Source organism: Glycine soja, chromosome 11 (genome assembly GCF_004193775.1).
Source record: "Glycine soja cultivar W05 chromosome 11, ASM419377v2, whole genome shotgun sequence".
Taxonomy (NCBI): Eukaryota; Viridiplantae; Streptophyta; class Magnoliopsida; order Fabales; family Fabaceae; genus Glycine; species Glycine soja.
Window position 1 is genome coordinate 8,616,331 of NC_041012.1, and position 23,656 is coordinate 8,639,986.

The window sequence follows — 23,656 nt, forward strand, 5'->3', positions numbered from 1 at the left end:
TACGTAAAATTTTGTATACATTTCTCAAATTCAATTTTTTTATCCAGATGTACCCAAGAAAATAGTGTACACGATTGAAAAAATAGTACCCTAACAGTATTTTGGATAACTAACGTAAATAAAATGGCACAAGGTTTACTTGGGTATATTTTTTTCGATTTTGGTCTAGTGCCATAAAACAAGTCATATTTTAGGACTTATTTTGGGTGTTAATGAAAATCAGCTTTTACATTCTGTAAACATAAGGTTGTCGTGTGGTAAATAGTACATTAGTACCCCAAGTATTCGCATGCCACTAGCATTTCTTTAGTAACTAGACAGTTGCGTCTACTAGCAATTCGAAGGCCACATCAAGCATACAACCATACAACGACAACGAGGGAGAGAGATAGAAAAATTAACATAAACATGAAACAGATGAAAGGTCCTTTCTTCTGGGTCCAAGAGTTGAGGACAAATTAACAAGCTCAACTTTTCAAACGGTCATGTTTGAGGAGTTGAATCCTGCGAATTCTGCACCATTTTAGTACAAGCTTCCAAAGAACAAAACACCCCTTTGACTCAACATTAATTGTGAATGCATCAAATGGGGAAAAAAAATCTTTGCACCCAACAAGCACAATCTTAAAAGGAACACAAAGGATGCAGTATTAATTTTGGCAGTGACCTTTGACTTAGTATGGGGTATATGCCAAATCTCCAGGCGCTGACTAAAGTCCAACAATGTTGCCAGATAGATAAGTAACACAAACTAATGTCAAGAAGAATTTGAACTTTCGCAGCGACAAACAGCGACATAACTAGATATGGAAATAAAAAACGACACGACACATTAAATATATATTCCCTGAGCATGTGCTTAAAAGTTAAAAAAAATAAGTTAAACATTAATAGGTACAAGGGCTACAAGCCTGCATACAACACCATAAGGATCAGAATACACCAACAGAGTAGTATGTTGTATTAGACTAAACACTGAACTACACCATCTTCCCCAACAGGAACTCAAGCTTGAGTTGGGGCTTTGGAGAGTTGAGGCTCTACCCACAAGAAGGGTGGACCCCACCACACAACCTAGGTCATTGGATCAAGTGGCCGGGGTCCACCCAACCCATTCGTGGAAACTCCCAAATAACACTGAAACCAGATTACTTGGTACCGAAATATTAATACTAATATAGCTACCACAACAGAAGACCTAAACAGAAATAAAAGATGGTAACAACAATCACAAAGAAACGAAAACATCATCGAGCTTTGTCATGGCATCCCCTCTTGAATCATGCATTTCAAACATGTTGGCGCTTCATAAGATTCCCCATAGTCCTTTGATCTCCCTTGTTTACACCATCGCGAGGTGGGCTAAAGCTCACGGGCAAAACATCCTCGGAGTCACAAGGAAAGTTCATCGTTTCGAAGTGTTTCTCCAATTGTTCCTTCCCCTACAGTGGAGAATAACTGAGCTCTCAATATTTTCGGTTAACATAGAGAACTATAATATAAAAAATCCTAATCAAAGCAACAATTAACTAACAAAGTACCACTTTAACATATTAATTAACAAAGCAATAATAACACTAACTGACTATAGTTCAGCGAAAAAAACAAACTGATTATAAAGTTAGTCCTTGTACTTGAAATCATTTTTCTTTTGAACAGTGCTGTCCATCATCAGAAGTATCATGGTGTTAAATTAACTTGACACTGATTTTCGTTTAAATGAAATTTGTTATTTAGGTCTTTACGCAAAAACATACTCTAATCTCGCCAAATCAGGACCGGTTCACAATTTTTCTTCACACGGGCACTGAAATGAAAGTTTTTGTTTACAACAAAAAAACATAGTGGTAATGATCAGGTGTAGGTAGGGAAAAATATAACAATCTTTAACCTAACAATAATATAAATAATAGTTTAATAGAAACAATGATGATTAAGTCTAATCAATGTGTATGTGACCATACTTGTAAACGTGCAGAAACCACTTCACGTATCTTGTTAGACTGGAACATGTCCCATTTCAATCTGGAGGCTGTGTTACGAAACTTCCGAGCTGCCTGGGGCTTAGTGAAGTTCACAAAAGCGTATCCCTTGTTCATCCTAGATCTGCAAAGCATGAAAACAATCATCCAGTGAGAGAAAGTGAGAGAAAGGCTAACTAAACAAAAGGAGTTCGTAGCGTACTTGAAATCAATGGGCAAATAAACGAAATCAAAAGCTAAACCAATGGATTCTTCTTCGCCTTTCTCCTTGCAAGCTTCATTTTCTGTAGTACGATTCACTTTCAGACAATGATCTTCCAGAAACTTCACCAGCAATTCTCGGCTACGCCACACAAAATGAAACAAACAAAATTTGCTTTAAAAAAATAAGCTCAAGAGTCTCAAAATTCAAGCTGTACCAAAAAAAATAATACCATCATTTTTTTTTTAAAATGACACGGGTTTCCAAAAACAAAGAGGCTCATTGAATGAGAAACTGAGAATATGAAGGGGGTATTATTGACAGAAAACATACGTGTATTTGCTGGGAATATTTCTGATCATCACAGTGGTTTCGCCATCCCTAACAGGCAACGAGGGATTAAAACGATTCCTCTTGGGAAAACCCCTGAAGGGTTCATTTGCTGGGTGGTGCCTAAAAACCTTTCGGTTCCTCAAAAAGTCAACACTTTTACGTTGACCATTTTCTTCCACCTTCCTTCTCGGCGGGTAACTCTTTTGTCTCCAACTCTCAAGACACCGGCCATTAATGTAAGCCTTGAAAGCTCGCTTCTTTACAAATCCTATCGAACCACAACCAGTTTTTGGTTCTTCAGCTATTACCATTTGATCCTTCTTCTTGTTCACTGCATGTGCTTCAACCGGGTTAGAATCAGAATCAGAATCAGAACCATTTTTTATTTCATGAAAACGAGTTGGTTGATCAGCTTCTAGTGCTAAGGGAATGGAAGAAGGTGGTAATGGTGGAAGTGTTAGAGTGGGATAATAGAAGGGGTTATAAGGATGACGTGAGGGAAATGAAGAGAACAGTAACAAGAAGTTGCAGTGAGGAGTAAAAATGGAAGTGGGAGGGAAAGTGGAACAAGGAAGGGGTTGAGGTTGAAGTACTTGCTGTTGTTGTTGCTGAAGCTTGTGATTGTGCCTTGGTAAATATTCCAGAGCTTCTGGGTTCAGTGGAGAAACCATTGTTGTTGGAGATGGTTGGAGTTGAAGAAGAAGAAGAAGGAATAGGAATCAGAACAAATGTTGTTGTTCTTGTTCTTGTTAGCAAAGAAAAGGAAAACGCAGCAGCAGCAGCATAAATAAGAAGATGATGCTATGCACCGATCACAGATCAGTTATGATTATATAATGGCTTTTCCGATGGGAAAGAAAAGAGCTAAATCACTGTTGAACGAATGACTTACACAGTTACACTTACAAGTTACCACTACAAATTAGAATCACATTTCTGCCCCTCTGTGTATATTATAGTGGTACTTCGGAGTTTGACACTTGCTATATTTTAACTATATTAATTAATTGTGTTTTTGCGGTACGTGTTTATTTAGTGGATAAAAGAAAAGTATAAGGAAAGGAAGGGAGAAAAAAGTAAGATGATTTTTGATGTAGTAGGAAGAAAAGAATATTTTTTAATCTTGTTTAATTAGAAAGAAAGTGAGAGAAAATAACATATATATTTATAAAAGGATAAATAATTATTTTTGTCTCTAAATATGTAATTTATTTAAAAGATGAAAATATAATATTTAGTCCCTCGAAAGTGTAAAAAATGTAACAAATATATTCGGCTGTTAACTTCTGTCTGTGTCGTCGTTAATAAAATAGTCTATGTGACACAGAAGGATAAATTTATCACTGAAATAATTGTCAACGAGATAATATTGAATTGTCAGCATAGGGATATATTTGTCATATAATATATTTCTTTTACTTCTCATCTTTCTACCCTATTGACAAATGCGTCTCTAAGAGATGAAAATATGAAATTTAGTTTCCAAAAATGTAAAAAATGTGACAAATATATGCAGACGTTAATAGTAAATCGTGACTAATTATTACAATTTGAGAAATTTATACTGATTGGGACAATTTTTTTAACAAACTTCTATAAATTAGATTGAGTTTAAAAGAAAAATGAATACTAGTTTTATAAATTCGTAAATAACTTTTTTATACTTGTTTGATGATTGGTTTAAGTAAAAAAATACTTATTGTAAAATATTATAGTTAAATTAGATTCATGAATAATTTTTAGGAAAAATTACAATGACACTTTGAATTTGTAAAAAATACTCACCTCCTTTAAATGATTTTTTTAAGTTGTGATTTTTTAAATGATCAGTCAATAAAAAATACTTGTGTATGATATAAAAAAATAATTTAAAAATCAACAAACTTTTATTATATTTTGTAATTTGATGTCATTATATATATTAATAGATATTCATATTTTATTATGAAAAATTTATAAAAAAAATATAATTAAATAAATAGTGTTTGATTAAACAGAAATAATGATTTTCTTATCATTTTACAATAATTTTTTTCCTATGTTAATAACATTTATTCAAGAGTTAACAACCAAATGATTGATTTTTTTTGTTTGTAGTAAAAGAAAAGTAAGAAGAATTCGTCAAAGTAATAAAAATTCACTTCCATTGATAATATTTTGTCGTAATCATTATAAATTTTTCAAAATTATAATAATTAATCACAATCTACTACTAACGTCGAGATATATTTGTCGCACTTTTTACACTTTCGGGTTTCATCTTTGAGGGACGTATTTGTCAGTGAAGTGAAAGACGAAAAGTCAAAAATTCATCCCTCTATGTCACATAAGTTATTTTATGTTGACAATTAGAGATGAACACATTGATAATGAGTGACAAATTAAAGATGAACACATTGACAATGAGTGACAAATTTATCCCTCTATGTCACATAAGTTATTTTATTAATGGTGAGAGATGAAAGATAACAGCCGGATATATTTATCGTATTTTTTAGACTTTTAAAAATTAAATTTTGCATTTTTATTTTTCAGGAATTTATTTATGAGCGAATTACACATTCATGAAAAAAAGTGACTATTTATCTTTATAAAATAATACATATTCTTAAATAAAAGAACGAGACATGATACAGAGAATAAAAATATAAGATATTAAAAATGTCTTTTAACTTATTATTATTTTAATAATGTTAAATAACTTTTAAAAAATCATTCTTGCAAATTATTTTTATTAACATTATTCAAAATAATTTAATATGTTTAAATTATTTTAAATAAATATTTATTAGCTTCAAATTATTTTCAAAGTAATTTTAATTAACCAAAATCCACATAAATGTTGACCTGAGTAAAAACGTTCTGAGAAACAAATGTAAAATTGTAGATGCTAAACTGATTTTTTTTCCACCAAAGATTTACATGTGAAGGATAATTATGTCTTTCTGCAACAAATCTAGACTCAAAAGTCAAAACACTCGCGGGAGAGAATTTTATTCTAAAACTGGCAACGTTAATCTCAACCCTTATCTTCATCCAACGTTTTAAAAAATTGTTGGAGAGGCAAGGGAACCATTCCACTCTCTCATGTCACAAGGCGGAAAGGGATTTCTTATGGGGCCCACCATTAAAGCTTCTTTCCTTCTTCCTTTGGAAACCAAACGGAACACTCGGATTACAAAAAATAAAATTAAAAAACGAAAGAGCGGATATGTTTAGGGTCTCTTTAGTTTTCATTTTCATTCTGTTTTCATTTTTTATTTTTTTATTTTTTTTGAAAACTAATTTTTTATTTTTAAAAAATAAAAATACTGAAAATACATTTTTAAAAAAATATATATATTTAGATTTACTTAAAATTATATTTTTTGTTACCATATTTTCATTTTACTTAAAATGATATTTTTTATTTCAACTGAAAACAAGATTTTATTATTTTTAATTTTTATTTTATTTAAAAAAATATTTTCATTAAAAATAAAAATAAAGATCTAACCAAACACATTTTTATCATTATTTTTTATTTTCATTAAAAATGAAGAAAAAAATAACACAACCAAACACTCTCGTAATTTTTGTCTAGAGTGATTTTTTGTTTTTAGTTTTAAAATATTTAAAAATTTAATTCAATTGTTTTAAATTATTAATTATTAATTTCAACTTTAATTTTAAAAATTATTTGGAAAAAAAGGAACTTTAGAATTAATTTTAAAACCATTTACAAATTTCTTCCATGTATCTTTAATATAAAAAATTTGTAATCCTAAAAAAAATCAATCTAATGAATCGCCGCTTTGTAATAGTTTTCAATAGTTAAGCAAAATAGCGGTGAAGAAAAATCCTGGTTGATTTAATTTCTTTTTACCGACAAATATATATCCCTCTGTGTAAAAAAAAATACAATAAGATGTCGTAGCGAACTTGTGCTTTTTCCAACACACGAAAGGAGAATTTCTGTGGGGTTGCGGTGTTGAAAGAGGTTGAGGGAGAGGAACGCGCGCTTTTGAGGTGATGGGATTGAAAGTCGCAACGGTGGTGTTTTGGTGCAAGGAGGGTCGTGATGGACTGATGGTTGCATTCTGCTATTGCACCACGACGGCTGGAGGCACATGGCAGCGATAAACATGTTTTGTGTTTGCTGGTTTCATGGTGGCTGTTATAGGTGGCGGCGCAAGGATGGTGTTTGGTAGTGATTGTTATGGGTTTGAGATTTTTTTTTCAAAAAAAAAAAATCTAAAATTTGTGATGATTTTTCACTGTCACGCTGATTTGATTTTTTTTAAAAAAAATTGTGATTTATAATTGTTTTTAATTAAAAAATTACATTTTAAAATTTAAATTAAAGAAATGTAGTTCCCAAAAAATAACCTATTTTAATTTTGTAGTGACGTAAAATATTTCAAAAATTTTACAATGGATTTTAATATTTTAATATTTATTAGGACAAGAAATATATCTTATTTTCTACAAATTAAATAAAAATTATTTTGAAAACAACAAAAAATTAACTCAATTTATTTTTGTCCAATAGATTTTTGTTTTAAAATGTAACTAAAAATTACATTTAAAAAAAAAAAATCAAAACTAATAATCACTCCGAGCCAGATAAAATAAATCCAAGATAAATATTCATTGATGAATAGTAAAGGGTGTAGACATCCTTAAAAAATAAAAAGAAGAAAAAGATAAATAATTATTATAATTGATAACGTGATGTGATAGATAGGAAAAAAATGTTAATAGGTTGTTTATAGTAATTAAATATACAAAAATAAGATACGTAAAATAAATTATTTTTCTCTGTTAAAAAGTCACTTGTATTATTTTAACCATGTATCAACATTTGTTTATATTATTTTAAAACACGTGTGTACAAAAAATTAATAAAAATATGTTAATAGACAAACTGTAATTGAGAGAGATGTCAAACACTTCAGCAAAAAATGTAGTTAAAAAAGAAAATTACATTAAAAATAATTAGTCATATTTTCTTACATGTTAATAGACAAACTGTAATTGAGAGAGATGTCAAACACTTCGGAAAAAATGTAGTTAAAAAAGAAAATTGCATTAAAAATAATTAGTCATATTTTCTTACATCTAATAAAGATTTGTAATTTTATGACTCAAAAACTGATATTCACATTAAAAGGAAGAGAAAAACATATTAAAGGATGGACCTTTGATTCAATAACATGACTTAAAAATGTTGCATAGATATTTAATTATACATTTGATTAGATTTATTTTTTCACTTTCTTAAGTTAGAATTTTAAAAACAATTATACCGTTAAAGTTAAACAAAAATTATTTAGCCCTTAAATTCAATATTCAACAGTACTTTTAAAGAATTGAAATACCTATCTTGTACTACTATTGAACAGAAAAATAAATAGTATTTGAATATTTTGTAAAAAAAAAATGCAATTATCTTTACGATAAATATTATAAGAAAAGAAGTAAATTATTTATCTGAAAAGATAAAATATTTTATCTTCACCATAAATATTATAAAAAGATAAATAAAATGTCATCATATTCACAATAATAAGATGGATAAAAAGAAAACTATATATTTGATAAAAAAAAAAAGAGAAAGAATGGTATTTTAATTGCATATCTTCTGACCTCAAAATAAAAAATAATCAAAGTAATATCAAAATATATATTTAATTTATATAGGAAAAAATTCAAATCAATAAAAGTCAAGGCCCCCTGATGACCAATGTGGGTCCGTCCTGCATACAATTAAATGTAAGAGTATTTTAAGAAATTAACTAACTTTTTGTACTAAAATTATCAAAATTAGATGATATTAGCTAATTTTTTAATGGGCATAAATGTTTTTTTTATATTTCAGTTCTGAAGAAGTATTACTCTCACTCTTGTACATAAGATGATTTTAATTAACTCGCATACTTCAAGAAAAAATGGGTAGTTTAATTAATGCATTATCTTTGTCAATAACAATTATTTTGAAAATATATAAAAGACTAAAACAACTAAAGATTTGAGAGGGATAAAATGATTAATATTTGAGGAAAGAATAATCATAATGTAATATGTGACTATTCATTTTCCATCTCAAATCCTAATAGGAAAGAGAAAAAATTTATCTTATTAATTTTTAGTCAAAAAAATTTACTAATTAACTTACAGTAATTTAGAGAAAAAATGATTGATGCAAGAACTATAAAAAAATCTTATAAAAAGCCACAAGTTATTTTCTTAAAAAATATCTCATATATAAAGATGGAGTAGTAGTTGTGCGCTATGATTTATTCATTGACATTTATAACTATATTTAATTATTAATATTTTATTTATCTCATTTTTGTATAAAAATATTTTTTCTATTAAAAGTATGATATAATTTTTTCATTTTAATAATAACAAAGTTATGATAATTGATTTTATTATTATAAACTCTTATTCTATTTACTTCTAACAATTTTTCCCTTCAAATTTAAAATAAATTGTGAGTAAGATTTTTGTTCGACTTATATTAGAAAGTAAAAAATCATTAAACTATGTTGTTTACTTTATTTGGAGACTTTTAGATTCAGTTTATAAACTAACCTCATTTTCATGAGTTAAATGATCACTTGAATTATTTATTTTAAAATAGTCTTTTGTTTTTTTTAAAAACTACTTTTAATCCTTTATCTTATTTAAAAGTTTTAAATAATTCTTCATCTTTTAAAAAATTCATTTTGATATGTTATTTTATTTTAAAAAATTAAAATAATCCTTCAATTATTTAAATATATCCAATTTTATATTTTGAATAATACTTGAATAAAAAATCATTTTAAATATATTTAAATACTTTAAATAAAATGAGTTACCAATATGAATCTTTTAAAGATGAATAATTTTGAAACTTTCAAATAAAATAAGTAATTAAAATAAATTATTTAAAAGATAAATAGTCAAATTAAAAAAAATCAAAATTATCATTTATCCTTCTAATAAAAGGTTTGATCACCTCTAAAAATATATTCGCACATGAAATTTTAATTTTATAAAAATAAGACTTTGATTGCTTTTCCAAAAAGTTTGACCTAAGTTTATAAACTTGAATAGAAATATATAAGCAAACAAATTCTTCTTCATCTAATTAAAAGCAAATACTATTATTATTAATCTATGTATATTTTCTAAAATAATTTTAATAATTTTAGTTACAAATAATATTTTTTTAAGAATTTTTGTTTGAAATATTTTCATTAATCCTAATATTTTAGGAGACTTTATAATAATTTTAAAGAATAGGAAACTATTTTTTTTTAAATAAAAAATTATTTTAAAGGTTGGAAATTGAAAATAAGAAAGATAAAAAAATGAGAGGAGTAGACAGGGGAGGGGTGGTGTATTGGTTGGCCCGAGAAAAGGGAAAGAAAGATGAAAATCTGAGGGGTAATGATTACGTAAACATGCCAACATTTAATGCATGGATATGATTAGTCACTGTGTTCGCCGAATGTTTCCCTCTCTTTTGGAAGTGCCCGCTAATGCAATTATCTCCTTCTCCTTCAGTTCTTTGAGTTATTTAATTTATTAATTTATTTCATATTATTACTCTCTTCTTTTTATTTATCTTTTAAGATTATTACCCAGAAAAAAAATGATAAATTTTGTTTATTTTAATAAAATAATTGTAACTTTTTTTATTCTTACTCTTTTTTTCTTTTCATTTCACATTAATAAATTAATTAAAAATTATTAAATAAGTAAAAATATAATAAATAAAATAATAATTAATGTGATCACAGACTTTTAGAAGTGACAGATAAATAAAATAAAAACCTCTGAAAATCTCATAATTAAAAAGAAAAGGAGGTGGTAGTATTTAAAATTTGAAAAAAGTTTGGTTTCAAAATAGTTTGTAATTCACTGGTCAATATTTATTCCATATTCCTTACAAAATTACGTGGAAGATATAGTAATGCGTGTATATGTAACTTTTTTTTCTATAAAAAAATAAAATTATTTCCAATATTTATTATTTTATACTTTCTGCTTATCAAAAATATTTTTTTATACCTATTATTGAGAAGGAAGCAAGAGAGAAGAGTTAAATTTCAGGGGTGATGGTGTTCTCCAGAATGTAAATTAATTGCCTCCAGATAGAGTAAAGGAAATCTGAATATCTATTTTTAATTTTATTTATGGATCGTCAAGCTTATATGCGTCACAGTAAGTCCTGCTCTTATTATACTCACATGTTCTATCTTTTTAATCTACTTTTATAGTGTACAGTCTAAAAGTATGATTAATATTTTTATTTTTACTAAAAATGTTTTATTTTTAATATATATCTTTACTTATTAATTATCATTTCCCTTTTTTATTACTCTATTATTATGATTATATTAATATCCTATTTATTAGTCAATTCTCATATAACGTCAAGTTAATTAAAAACAAATAAAAACCAGTAATAGTAAGTGACGTTATATCAAATTTTTAAAGGGGTTGATCAAGGAAAGACTCAAATATTCAAAGGGGGTAAACGAATAGAGGTATAAAGAATAATAAAAGTAGAAAAATATTAACAGCACACAATCTAGTCTCTCATACGTTTTCTATTATTATCTGAAATTTATTACTACCTTCATTAAAAAACTCTGGGTGTTTTACTTTTTAATTTTTATTTTATAACTTTTGTTGGTTTAGAATTTCAATATGTAATTATGCAAAAAATTTCAATTATACCCTCGTATGTAGTTGAGTAATTAAAACTTTTTTAGTGTTGTATTGATAACTTTGAGTTTTACAAGGTACTTATAATAGAGTATTAATGTTAATGCAGTACAGAATATTTTTTCTTAGGAGAATAAATGGAATTGTTGAAAATATCATAGAAAATTGTAAGACAATAAATGAGAATAATTTAGTCTTTTTTTGGGAAAAGAATAATTTATCTTAATTATAAGAAAAAATGACATACTAAATAACAAAGAAAGTTAGTTAATCATGTTTAATTTTATTAATTTTAATTAAAAAATTGTTTTTTTTTAATTTATTTTTCATTAAAACTTAGTATTAAGAATAAGAAAAAGTCATTAAAACTAAAACCTCAATTAAATAAAAAATAATTTAGAGACAATAACTTTAAATAAGATAAAATTAGTGATTTTTTTTTTTTTGCATCTGATGTTTGGAAAGAGGGGAGTATTTGTCAATTTGTGTGTAAAAACTTTAAACATCCGAAGTTATTTTTTTGGATTGGAGGAACTGAAAATTAAAAAAATATTTTATTAGTCATCTTCATTGTTTTTTTTTTAAATATACATGAGAATCGTAGTATAAAAAAATTTATAACAATTTACGAATTTTTACTTAAGTATTTAAGCTAGAACTCCTTGAACACCTCAGGTTAGTTGTTTAATGAATTTCATTTACAAATTTTTAATATTTAATGAATGTAAAGGAAATTTTTTTTCAAGATAAAAAATTAAAATTGCCTTAACATCAAATAGAAGAGTTTTTGGAGCCATAGAAGGTTGCAGAGCGAAAATAAGGGGAGAACCCCGTGTTGGAAGGCAGCGAACATGTTTGAATGAGCGATTAATTCCATTTTTTTACAGTGAAAAATGAATGATGATGTTATTTGTTGTGCGGTGAATGGATCGATGATTCTCTGGACGGGGATAAAATTGTCTTTTAAATTTTGTTTTACGTCTTTAATTATATTATATAATTTTCATCTCAATCATCCAAATATTTCTGGTAGAATCTTAAATTATCTACAACTTGATAAAGAAAAGAAAAGAAAAAGATAAGAAATTAATTTAATTAATTATATAGTGTGATAAAAAGAGATAAACAAAGAAAAAAGTTTCTTTTTTGGCTTTTTACAAATATTCAAGAAAATTCTGACACTAAACTTGTATGATTAACTAAAGTAAATATAGAAACTTCTTAATAAATATTTATGTACAGTAATTAAAGATTGAATAAAAATATTTTTAAAATACAATAAATGTTAATAATATTGAATAATACATGTTTATATTAAACAAGTTGTTTAGTACAAGTATTCTTTTAAAAATTAAATAAAAAAAAGAAGCTTTTTTGAGGTAATAAATATGCCTATGGACATTTTAGTGTACGCAAAGGTAAATCTTGCTTCATTAATGAAGATGAAGATCTGGCGATAAATGATGTCGAACATGGATTAGAAAGGCGTCAAGAGTGATGGAGCCACATGATTTTATTGAGATTTGAGATTAAACAGTGAAGTTGTTTCGTTTCTACTTTCTACGCGACGCCCCTTTAGGATGCACGGTAGTTTGTCTTATTGGCACACATTACATAGTAACTCGCAGTACTCCACTTTCCATATCAAACGAAACACCACTGTCAGATAATTAACTACTACATGGTATTTTAAATATAAAAATATATTATCTGTATTGTTCACATAATGTATCTCTTTCATTTTTATAAGTTACCACACACTTAAATTAATTACTATTTATTTAAAAATGATTTGTTTTTGAACAAATTTTATCATTCTTTAAATAATTTTTTTTTTAAAATGTAAATTAAACATGCAACAAATCCAAAATATTACTCCTTTATTACTATGTTTGGTTATGAGAAGAGAATCAGAGTAATTTGAAAATAAAAAAAAAAGAAACAAGGGAAAAATAATGTTGAAAGTTGAATTATTTTGATAAATAGTAAGTAAGAAAAAAATCGATTAAATTATTTTTTTTCTTTAATTTATTCTTTAAATTCAATTTGGACATACTATTTAAATACGATAAATAATATTAAGAAATTCACACTTTATAACCGTTTAAACGGTTATAAATACTATCAATTTAATTTATATGAAAAAATCAAATTAAATTAATTTTAAAAATTAGAAGATTAAATTAAAAAAATAAAAAACCAAATCGAATTTAAATAATAAATTAAAGGAATAAAAAAGAATTTAACCCAAAAAAAATACTCTACCATTTTATTGTAAGTTCGACTTCTTTTAAAACATACCCAACAAGGTTATTTAGGTCCAACTACTTTTATGATATCATATAAGTTTGCTCAAACTAATCCAAAAAAGACTACGAAATAGCACCAAAAAATCAACTTAGTTATGAAATTACTACACATTTATCCCATTTTGGGGTGGATTGAAATGGAAGGAGAGAGATAGAGAAAAATAAAATAAAAAGAAAGGTTATAGATATAAATATATAATATATGATATGATAGGAAAGATAGAGAAACAAAGTGAATTATAAGAGTAAGATGTACAAATATTATTATTCTTTAAGACTGACTATTTCAAGCATTTCACGACGTTACCATATGCAGAAAGCCAAAAGGGTTTACTGTTGTGTGCAATCCGGTTAGACCTTGGCAAATGAAACGAAAAATAGTCAGGTATTCATGTTTATTTCGCTTTCCAAAACAGAACAACACTATGCCAACTAAAGGCATGATTGTATTGACCATGCACCTTTCAGGCTTCAACGCACAAATGACAAAAGGGATCTACATGGAAAATGGAAATGTACCTTGGAAGGAGTCTACTAAACACTAAACAGTAATAGATACATTACATGACATGTTCTCATGAATTAGAACAATGCAATCCAGAAAGTAACGCCATGTTGAAACATTCTTCGGTCCTCCTCCACGCTCCCAAGAAATTTCAATGTTTTTTTCTCTCATAACATTTCAAATGACGAATTACTCTTCAAACGCATCATGATCAAACAGGTGGTGTAATAATATTTTCACAAAATATTTTGTTGATCGCCCTTCATTGCCAATAATGCAGCTCCGTATGCAGCTTCTGTTTGATTTGCACGACTCACAGGCAAACCAATCACCCTCTCTCGTATCTTTATCCACTTCTCATTTTTAGCTCCTCCACCGGCTGTGAAAACTTCGTCTACCTGGGTTGCTCCTAGCTCCTTTAACAACCCATATGCCTTTGCCTAAATAACCATTAAAGGGAGATATAAGATTGGTCTAATGGTAAAAGGAGAAGGGAAGGGAGGAGAGGTCACGGGTTTTGAATCCCCCCGCTAACAAAAACTAACATTACTGATAACTAACATTTGCCGATAAAAAAAATAACATTGAAGAGTTTTTCGCATTAGGCTCTAGTGGATGCGTGAAGATCCACTTGTTTTTGCAAAACTATGGAACAAAGACAGTGTCTAAATTGAGTCAAGAAGATTTTTACCTCTATACGTGCAATGGATTCTAAAATTCCATGCAAGAACTCAACATCATTTTCTGGACGTGGAAGTAGCCTGCCCAAAATTTCAAACTCGGTTATGAAAATTTTGAAGTCTTGGTCAGTGGTGACATTGTGGTGGCACAACTAGCAAACCAAATTTGGCTTTGTCACAAAACACAAAAATTTGCTTTTGAATAACTTAATTGAACGAAATAGTTATTTTCCTTAGCAATTTTTTTTGTGTGGAAAAAAGATTATAAACAATCCAAAATTGAAATGGAAATTGAATTCCAAAAATGGAGTGTTCCAATGGAAAAGCAGATGGGATTTAGTACCTTGGAGCCAAATTTGGATCTGCTACTGGGAATCTTTCACCTGCTTTTGGTAGAGGATAGTAATCCAGAAGAGAGGGTTGTGAGGGATTGATCTGTTCACTCAATTTGTCTAATTGATCATCGGTGAAAAGCTGTCTAAGAATGGCTCCACCAGTGTTTGAAGCACCACCAACAAGCCATTTATCATCAAGGCGATGGCTGTACACCCCAAACCGAGAATCTTCAATTCTTGTGTTGCTGAGTAGTTTAATAGCTAGTGTTGAACCCAATGAAGTGACCTAATCAATCAAGGACGGTATGAGAAATACTCAAGTCATAGAAAAGCTAGAGTAACTTAATTGCATAGATAAGGAATATGATCTTAGAATGTTGAAAGAAATGGTTTAACATAAAGACTTCTGTGCAAATTCATAATAGAGTAAATATTGGCACAACTGATTTTACATTCTTGAAGCTAATAAGCTATACATTCTTTTTGGGTGCTAAACTGAATATAAAATCTGGAAAGATATGAAGCTTCCAATTTAGCAATCCATAAATTTAAGTCAGCATTTTATAAAACTGAAATTGTCTATCGTGAGATATGATAGATCATGAATGAATAAATAAATAAATAAAGATAAATTTAGTAAAACAAAATTACAGCTTTCCCGGGTTGTGTAGCACGAGCTGCAAGAAATGCAGCTATACTGTCAGTGGTTCCACTGCATACAACACAATCCTTTTGAAAACCTGAAAGGATATGCATGAAACATGATTTTCAACTTCATGGCAGTAAAGCTTACGCATGATGTTAAAGACACTCTGATGTCATTATATCACAAGTTCACAACAAATCAACAATAAATAAGACACACAAAAATAATGTGTTACTTGGGCATGAAATTTATTGGCAGACAAGTTGGAAAAGCATTTGTCTCAACTCTCAAGAAGGCACTAGTCTGAAGAGAAGAGAACATCCAGTTAAGGTTGTACATATCAATTTTGAAGGAGTAAAACCATATTAAGAGGCTCCTACTAACAAGTACTATCTTTAGTGCTTTAATTACTTAAAAAGGAAAGCATGATATGTTTCTGTATCAAATTGGAAGGAGTAAAACCATATTAACAGGGTCCTACTAACAAGTATCATAAGTGCACTGGTTAAGGTGTATTTAATACACTGTTAAATGCTCTAATTACTTAAAAAGGAAAGTGTGATTCTGTGTTTTCTGCATCATATGTGCTTTATTTTTCAATAAATACTTTCTATTCCCTCTCCCGTCCCCAAACACTGTCATAACTAAAGTTAGCATTTGCCATAACAATAAGCTTTGGCACTAAAAACTGAGGGCTAAAGCCTAGCCATCTAAGTCTAACTTGATTTTTTAGAAGGCTCTCTTAAAAATGTTACATATTGCTTTGCCACAGAAGGGTTTCTAGGTACAGATTCTCATTACAATTGCAAACAATGTATTAAGAAAGCAGAACATACCATATTTATTTCCAATTTCCTCCTTCAAACAAGCAATTGGAGTTCCAGGAGCAACAACTGAAGGTAAAAGATGATAATATGGTTGAGAGACTAGCCATGAAGGATATGAGTCCACCTCAGGATCATAGCCAACCTGCAACAAAACATAAAACAAAAGTAAAAATTGCAACACAGACACATAAACCTCCTAGCTGTGAAAAACACAATAGTGATATTGATAAAGCTTATTAAATGATGCCTTCAAAGCATTGTTATAATCTGTAACTCCAAGCTTTCCATGAAGAAGCCACAAAAGCCAATCCGCTTGGTGCAACAACAGAGCATGTTTTTGGTTTGAACCAACATGATTCCACCACGAGACGAGTTTACACAGAGTGGATGATCCGGTGCAAACCGTATGATTTGGAGGAGCAATAGATTTCACCGTTGCCAAAGCATCAGGGCAACTCTCATTGTAAAGTAAAGGTCTCCACAACGGTTCTCCCGAGTCACTGCAACACCAGATTCATATTCCTACTTCAGAATTCAAATACACGATAATCTTAATCTTTAATTAACAGAAAGATTAAAATTTAAAACAAAAAGTCGATCCACCTATCGACAATGATAGTAGTTGCAGAAGTCCCATCAACAGAAATGGAGACAACGTGTTTGCGAAGGTGAAGTGGGACATCATGAAGCAGAGAAAACAGTGTCTCCTTCCATGAGCGCACCCAATCATGTGACTCTCCACTCTTTCTAAGACAAGACAAACAGAAACCTCAGCCTACTAAACTAATAGCAGTAGTAGCATTAAATTACTAATTGCACACATCTTTTATTTCACTGACAATTCCATATAATTTGTAATTGAAAATTAAAAAAAGGAAAATAAAATGATACTACTTACCAAGTAGAGAGGGTACTCTCTCTTAGCCTCAGCTTGAATTATCCCATCTTTGTCAATGATGGCAAACCTGGCACCGGATGTGCCAAAGTCCAACCCAAGATAGAGTCTTTCACCTGCTCTCACACTCATTGATACTGCCCTTGGTTTTCTTACCTTATTAGTATTACATAATAACCCATTCCCTGATAATCATAATAGGTTTAAAGTATGATAAGACTCTTACGCTACGCAATAAGAATGGAAAGGTCATATTCATATACCGTGTTTTTGGATTGATGTCCAAGATACTAAAACGGTGCTTGCTGAGTAGTGAGTTATTGAAATAGCGCCTACCATTTCCCACTCTTAGTTCTTAGCTTTTCTTTTGCCCGTTCCCCGAGGATAAGGGACCTGAGGAGTGAGGAACAAACAATGGTATTGGTGGCAAAGCCACTCAACAGAAGGAATTTTATTTTTTTTTAATAAAAAAGAGAGAGTAAATTATGCAGGCTACTGGGTGCTTGTAAACCATTTACTTTCTATACTTCCCTTCCTGCTTCCTACACTTTCCAATTTTTTTAATATCCCTAAACTACCCTTTTCATATGATAACTTTCCTCTTCTCCGTGACTCTCCTAAAGGACCTCGCCTCACACCTCCTTTCCTACTCTCTACAACTTTCAACAACTAGCATCATTCCCTTCCTATCCTCTCCGCACGTTTGAAGTCCTTGAAGTAGAACTCATCTCCACAAACAAAGATGTTGAAGGTGTTTCGATTCACCTCTACAAATTCCGGAGAAGGTGGGTTGATGAAGACGCTGAAGAGAAAAAAAATCAAAACCACTGTCCTGGAATGAGTATTATAGAACACCTATTTGGGGGAAAAAAGTGTTGAGACTCGTTAAGGGTAATTTTGTCCACATAATTTCAGTGGAAAGTGCAGGAAGCAGGCAGGGCAGTGCAGAAAGTAAATGCTTTGTTAAAATATCTGCATACTTAAGGCCCATTTTCTCTAGGGGTCATGAAAGTGGCCGCATAGTTGAAGGGCCATCATGGGTTTTAAATGAATCCTATGTGCTCTTGGCCCATTAATAGCAAAAATGACTTTGTAAAAATAATATGACCAGAAATATTACTTTTAGAAAATATATAAAAATAGTTTATTAAACTGTAATATCTGAAATAAACACATTCTTTAATTCGCAATGGACTTTTCATGTGAAGTAGCACAGTGCACATTAAAAAAGGAATCAAGGAGCTTATATTTTAGACTCCCCATGGGCTTCGAATTGCACATGAAAGTTCTAGGGTAGGGTAGAGCCGTAGGGGATAACAAAAAGAAAGGAAAATGAGGGAATGTCCTTTGTTGTGTGTGATGAAACCAATATTGACACCAAACGTGAAAGAGGAAAACTAGAATTGGCGAAAAATAGGTACCCAAGCTCGTCAAGATGTCCCCACTTGCACGTGAGTAATCAGTAATTACTATGGTTTTTTAGCGAAGTTAGGTCATAGGTGTGACCTACAACTTCAATAACTTATAACTTGGCCAAATTGTTTGTCCAAAAATAGTTTCACAAACTTTGAATTTATGGTTCTCTTGTTTATATGGAGACTCCAGTGAGAATATTTGACTATTGTAAAAAGATAAAAACAATAAATCGAAATCATACCATTACATTTGCATGCTAAATATTATAAATTAGTTAGTAATTCACATGGCTACTTAAAATAGTTATATGTATTTTTTTTTTACTTGTAAAAAAATGTTTGTGTCTCTCTCTCTATATATAATGTGCTGATTTTCAGTTTAAATAGTCTACTTGTCTAAAAATAGATAATATTTTTAAATTCGGTTTATTTATTCATATATATATTACTTATTTTTAACCCATTAATGTTATAATTGTTTTCTGGTAACGTGAAGGTGACCTCTTAAAAAAAATCGTGAAGGTCACAGTCACAAGCACCCCCAAAAAGAGGACCACAAGAACTAAAAAGCTAACAACATCCACACTCAAGGTGGAGTGGAGTCTGCCAAAGTGAAAATCAATTTCTTCGCGTTGTACGCTTTGCCTGTACTCTTTCATAGGCAGAATATATACGAACGATGAAAAGGAAGTTAATATTTTTTTAATAATAACAATTATGGAAATATTGTTTTATAATTTATTACTTTACTTAAAATATTTACATAAAAATGCAATATTGCTTTTTACGTTTTTGTTTACCTTATCTGGGGGAACATTTTTGTTACCTATACATGCATGGTTGTTGGTTAGTTGAAACAAATCCAGCTTTTTACTTTTTCCTTTGAGATTTGCTCTTCTCGATTTTTTAGTTTACGAATCGCCGTCTGGATGATGATTGATGGTTATTTAAATTGGAAGCAAAAACAAATTGTAAGCAAAAATCAATTACTTTTTTCTAATGCTTAATCAACATCTCTTAGCATATATTTTTTAAAATAATTTTATAAACATCATTAAAATTGTTTTAGTACGAACCGTCTTTGTTGGTACTTGGTAATCAAAAATCAAAATTGCATGATGCCTCGCATCTAACGTTCCTCATAATAAGGTCTCAATTAAAAGTAAGGTATAGCCTCGGAGAATCAACACTTTTCCCCCGAGTAAATGCCCATATTAAATTACTAGTTCTCAAGAGATTCGAATTATACCTTATTATACTTCTTTATTTGTTATAATATCAAAATTAATCTTATTAATACTCCTTCCAATTCAGTATCTACTTACTCTTTTCAGTTTAAAATAAGTGAGAGTCAAGGTTTTTCTAATAATAAATAACTCTATGACTGGAATAATTTTACTATTTTGTTCTTATTGATTTATGAAAAGTCAATGCATGCAATATACTCAGAAACTACTAATATTATGTTAACTGCTTTTTGAGATAAATTTGAATAAAAAGATTTAATGTTACATTTAAAATCTCTAGTGTCACTTATTGTAAAATTATTTTTACGTGTTAAAAATCACTTATTTCGAAATGGACGAAGTATTAGTAAGTCACTTCCCATATGTAATTTAATATGCATTATCATTTGCTCTTTTAAACTTTCTCGTCGTTTTATTTAGTACTCCAATCCGAAGTCACTTCCAGAATAATTTAATGAACTACAGGTACATATGAACTCATAGTTTGGCTGTCCATAAACAAAAATAATAATAACTGCGAAGGCGGAGATCAAGGGGAGAGGTGAAGATATACACATTCCTACACTTGAGGTCAGTGGTGGACCTACAATCATTCGAGATATCTATTTGTACTTCCTTATTTTTTAAAATTTATTAAATTTATAAATAAAATTTTATATTTTTATATTTTATTTTATTTATATTTATATAATTAAATTCATTAATTTTATTTTTTATAATTTAAACCTATTAACTTGGGATTTTGAATGAAGTATCCAAATCCAGTGGTACCTCTTGGCTGTGAATGTACTTAAAGAAATTAAAGGTGAACCTCTGCAATGCAAATCACATGCATGGCCAAGTTTTAAATTCACGAGTGGGTTAGCTAAGGTAGTTGAATTTGATTTTACACATCCACATTAGTTTGTTCATCGGTATCTGAGATGCATGGCGCCAAATTAAAATTGTTCAACCACAAGCTATGCGCATTAACGCGTGCAACCTCGACCGCGAGCGAGAGTGGTGCCCTGAAACCAACATGAAAAAAAAAATAAAAAAATAAGAAGATCGATCCCCCTATTTTTTCAGGAAGTTTCCGTCTTGAAAATGTTAAATGAAGAGAACAAAAGAATAATACAATAAAAAATAAGAGAGATATAAAATTAAATGGTAAACAAAATAGAATTGCTTGAAAAATAAGGTATTACGTGGTGACATGGTTAGTTGGTCCCAAACCCAAACGTAAATTACTTTAAAAGACGAGTTTTAAGTTGATGAGTTGGACAAAAAAATTAAAAATAAGTTCTTATAATAATAAATAGCTTATTTAGTAAGAAGAAAAAAAAAAACTAAGTAGTTTAATAAAAGCTATCTTGAGTAGGGGATGTTTCATGGGAAAGGTTGGACTGGATTTCATCAAACCTGTTCTTTGATCCAATAAAATAATTTGGATTTTGTTGGATTGAATCTATATATATATATATAACTTAATTATTCATTTAGTCTTTATAATTTTTAAATTTATCATTTTTAGTCCTTATAGTTAATAAGTAGATTTTTTATTACTTAAGGTTTACATTTTAATTCTCAAATGGTCTTTATCGTTAAATTTTTTTAACTCTATTAGTTAAAGAAGTTTAATGATAAAGATCTTTTAAGAATTAAATTAAAAGGTAAATTTCAAGAACTAAAAAATTTACTTATTGACTATAAAGATTAAAAAATATGAGTTTGAAAACTATTGGAAAAAAATTAGTAATTAAACTTATATATTTTTATCAAATATGAATGGAATTAACCAAATCAACACTGAATTGGTTTGGGTTACATCAATGGATATAAAAAAATTAAAAACTATTTTAAAAAAAATCTTACCATTTTCAAATAACATTTATATAGTTTTCTAAATAGTTATATTGTATATTCAATCTATTTTTTAATTTAAAATTGTTGTGCTATAAACACAAAAAATACAAAGTCTTTTACCAAAGAGATATTAATTCCAACACCAAAACGATGTTAGCATGTGGCTAGCTTAAAACAATTGTCATTTTGTGTAATTATTGACTTGTGATGTATAATCCTTTGCGTAGTTATGTAATTGTGTTTAATGTGTATCTTTTATTTATCAGTTTTTTAAAAATAAAATATAATACACACAACAAATTAAGATTAAAAGTGCGTTACACTAATGGATCGGGTTAGATTGTATTCATGGGTTCAACTTTGAAACCCAAAACCCAATCCATCAAAAATGGATTTGATTATGTTAGATTCATGAGTACTTATGCTCATGAACATCCTCGATATTAAGGAGTTTTTTTAGTAACTTTTGCAATTTTTTTTTTTTTGCTAAGCCATTATTCGAATCATATTGATATACAATATTATTTATTTAAAATGAAAAAACATGTTGCTAGATGAAAAGTGTAGTTACCAAAGGTGATAACATGAACAAATTGGCTTCCTTAGATGTGTAATCACTATCCTAAAGAAATTATCTCACACAAAACTCTTATGATATAACAATAACTTTTCAATTTAATCAAAGCAACAAAACTAACAAATAACAATTGTAACCCAAACATATATATAAAACTCGAAGAAAGAGAGAGCTCTAGTGTGTAATGACGTGAAAGTCATGTCATATGATATGTAAATTATCACATCATCAATTAGTATGATATGATATTTACATGTATTTTTTATATTGCGTTTTTATTCTTTTATTTTTTCCCCATAAAATTCATCTTAATCTCTCAAAATTATTTTATCAGCCTTAGTCCATCGTTTTTTTAGGAAATTTTGTTTTTACTCTCTTGACAAATTTCCTTACTAGTTGATCTTTGAACTATAATCGTCATTATTTTCTTACTATTAAGCGATATTAAGCAATCACGTGGGCTATTATTTTGACTTAACAACATAGTTGACAAAATGAGTTGTATTTGTCAAGCTTGGCGTGGGTTAAGTTTGATTGAAAAAATGTTAGCCCAAATTAAATTAGATCTACCTAAATCCATTTGATGAGCCTATCTGGTGAGATTAAACTTAAGAAATATAGGTTGAAATTCAATCAAGCCTATTTTCACCATTTTTTTAATAGTTTATATTTTTCATTCTCCTATATTTGTATAAATTTAGAGTAAAAAAGCATTTCACAAAAAAAAGACTACAAAAATAAAATTGACCAATATAGGATGATCTAATTGGCCCTAAGCCTAGTAGTTGGACTTCAAATGAATATGGTCTCTATAAAATATGGATTGGTCCACCCCAATCCATTTTCACACTTGGCTCCATGGATCAAGCTAGGCCGAGTCGACTCACCCATTTTACCTGCTTTACTTAACATTCACACGATAAAATATAATTGTTTTATATTTTCTAGTAATTTTATGATGCTATAAATTTTTAGGAAAAAAAAAGTTTTTTAGAGTTTGAAGAATAAATGAGATATACTAAGCAAAATTAACAACTTATTTTTTGTTGTTTGTATTACATTTTAACATCTTCACAATTTTTTATTTATTTTAATACTTAAGAAAAATATTTTTTTCTTTTTTTATTATATTGATATTTAAATCTGACTGTT

At 28.9% G+C, this 23,656-nt stretch overlaps 2 protein-coding genes across 2 annotated transcripts; both read right to left on the reverse strand.

Moving 5' to 3' along the window:
• Positions 1-1,289: 1,289 nt before the first annotated feature.
• LOC114376981 lies at positions 1,290-3,188 on the reverse strand. The gene is made up of 4 exons (XM_028335333.1): positions 2,518-3,188; positions 2,185-2,325; positions 1,965-2,106; positions 1,290-1,442 (listed from the first exon to the last, which is right to left on the reverse strand). Exons 1-4 carry the CDS (start codon positions 3,186-3,188, stop codon positions 1,290-1,292), a joined length of 1,107 nt encoding a protein of 368 aa, XP_028191134.1.
• A 10,710-nt stretch (positions 3,189-13,898) lies between these two features.
• LOC114377566 (D-ribulose kinase) lies at positions 13,899-17,854 on the reverse strand. The gene is made up of 9 exons (XM_028336137.1): positions 17,684-17,854; positions 17,424-17,605; positions 17,129-17,268; positions 16,773-17,025; positions 16,535-16,667; positions 15,704-15,792; positions 15,061-15,338; positions 14,729-14,798; positions 13,899-14,477 (listed from the first exon to the last, which is right to left on the reverse strand). Exons 1-9 carry the CDS (start codon positions 17,757-17,759, stop codon positions 14,274-14,276), a joined length of 1,425 nt encoding a protein of 474 aa, XP_028191938.1. The 5' UTR covers positions 17,760-17,854; the 3' UTR covers positions 13,899-14,273.
• Between the last annotated feature and the right edge of the window lie 5,802 nt (positions 17,855-23,656).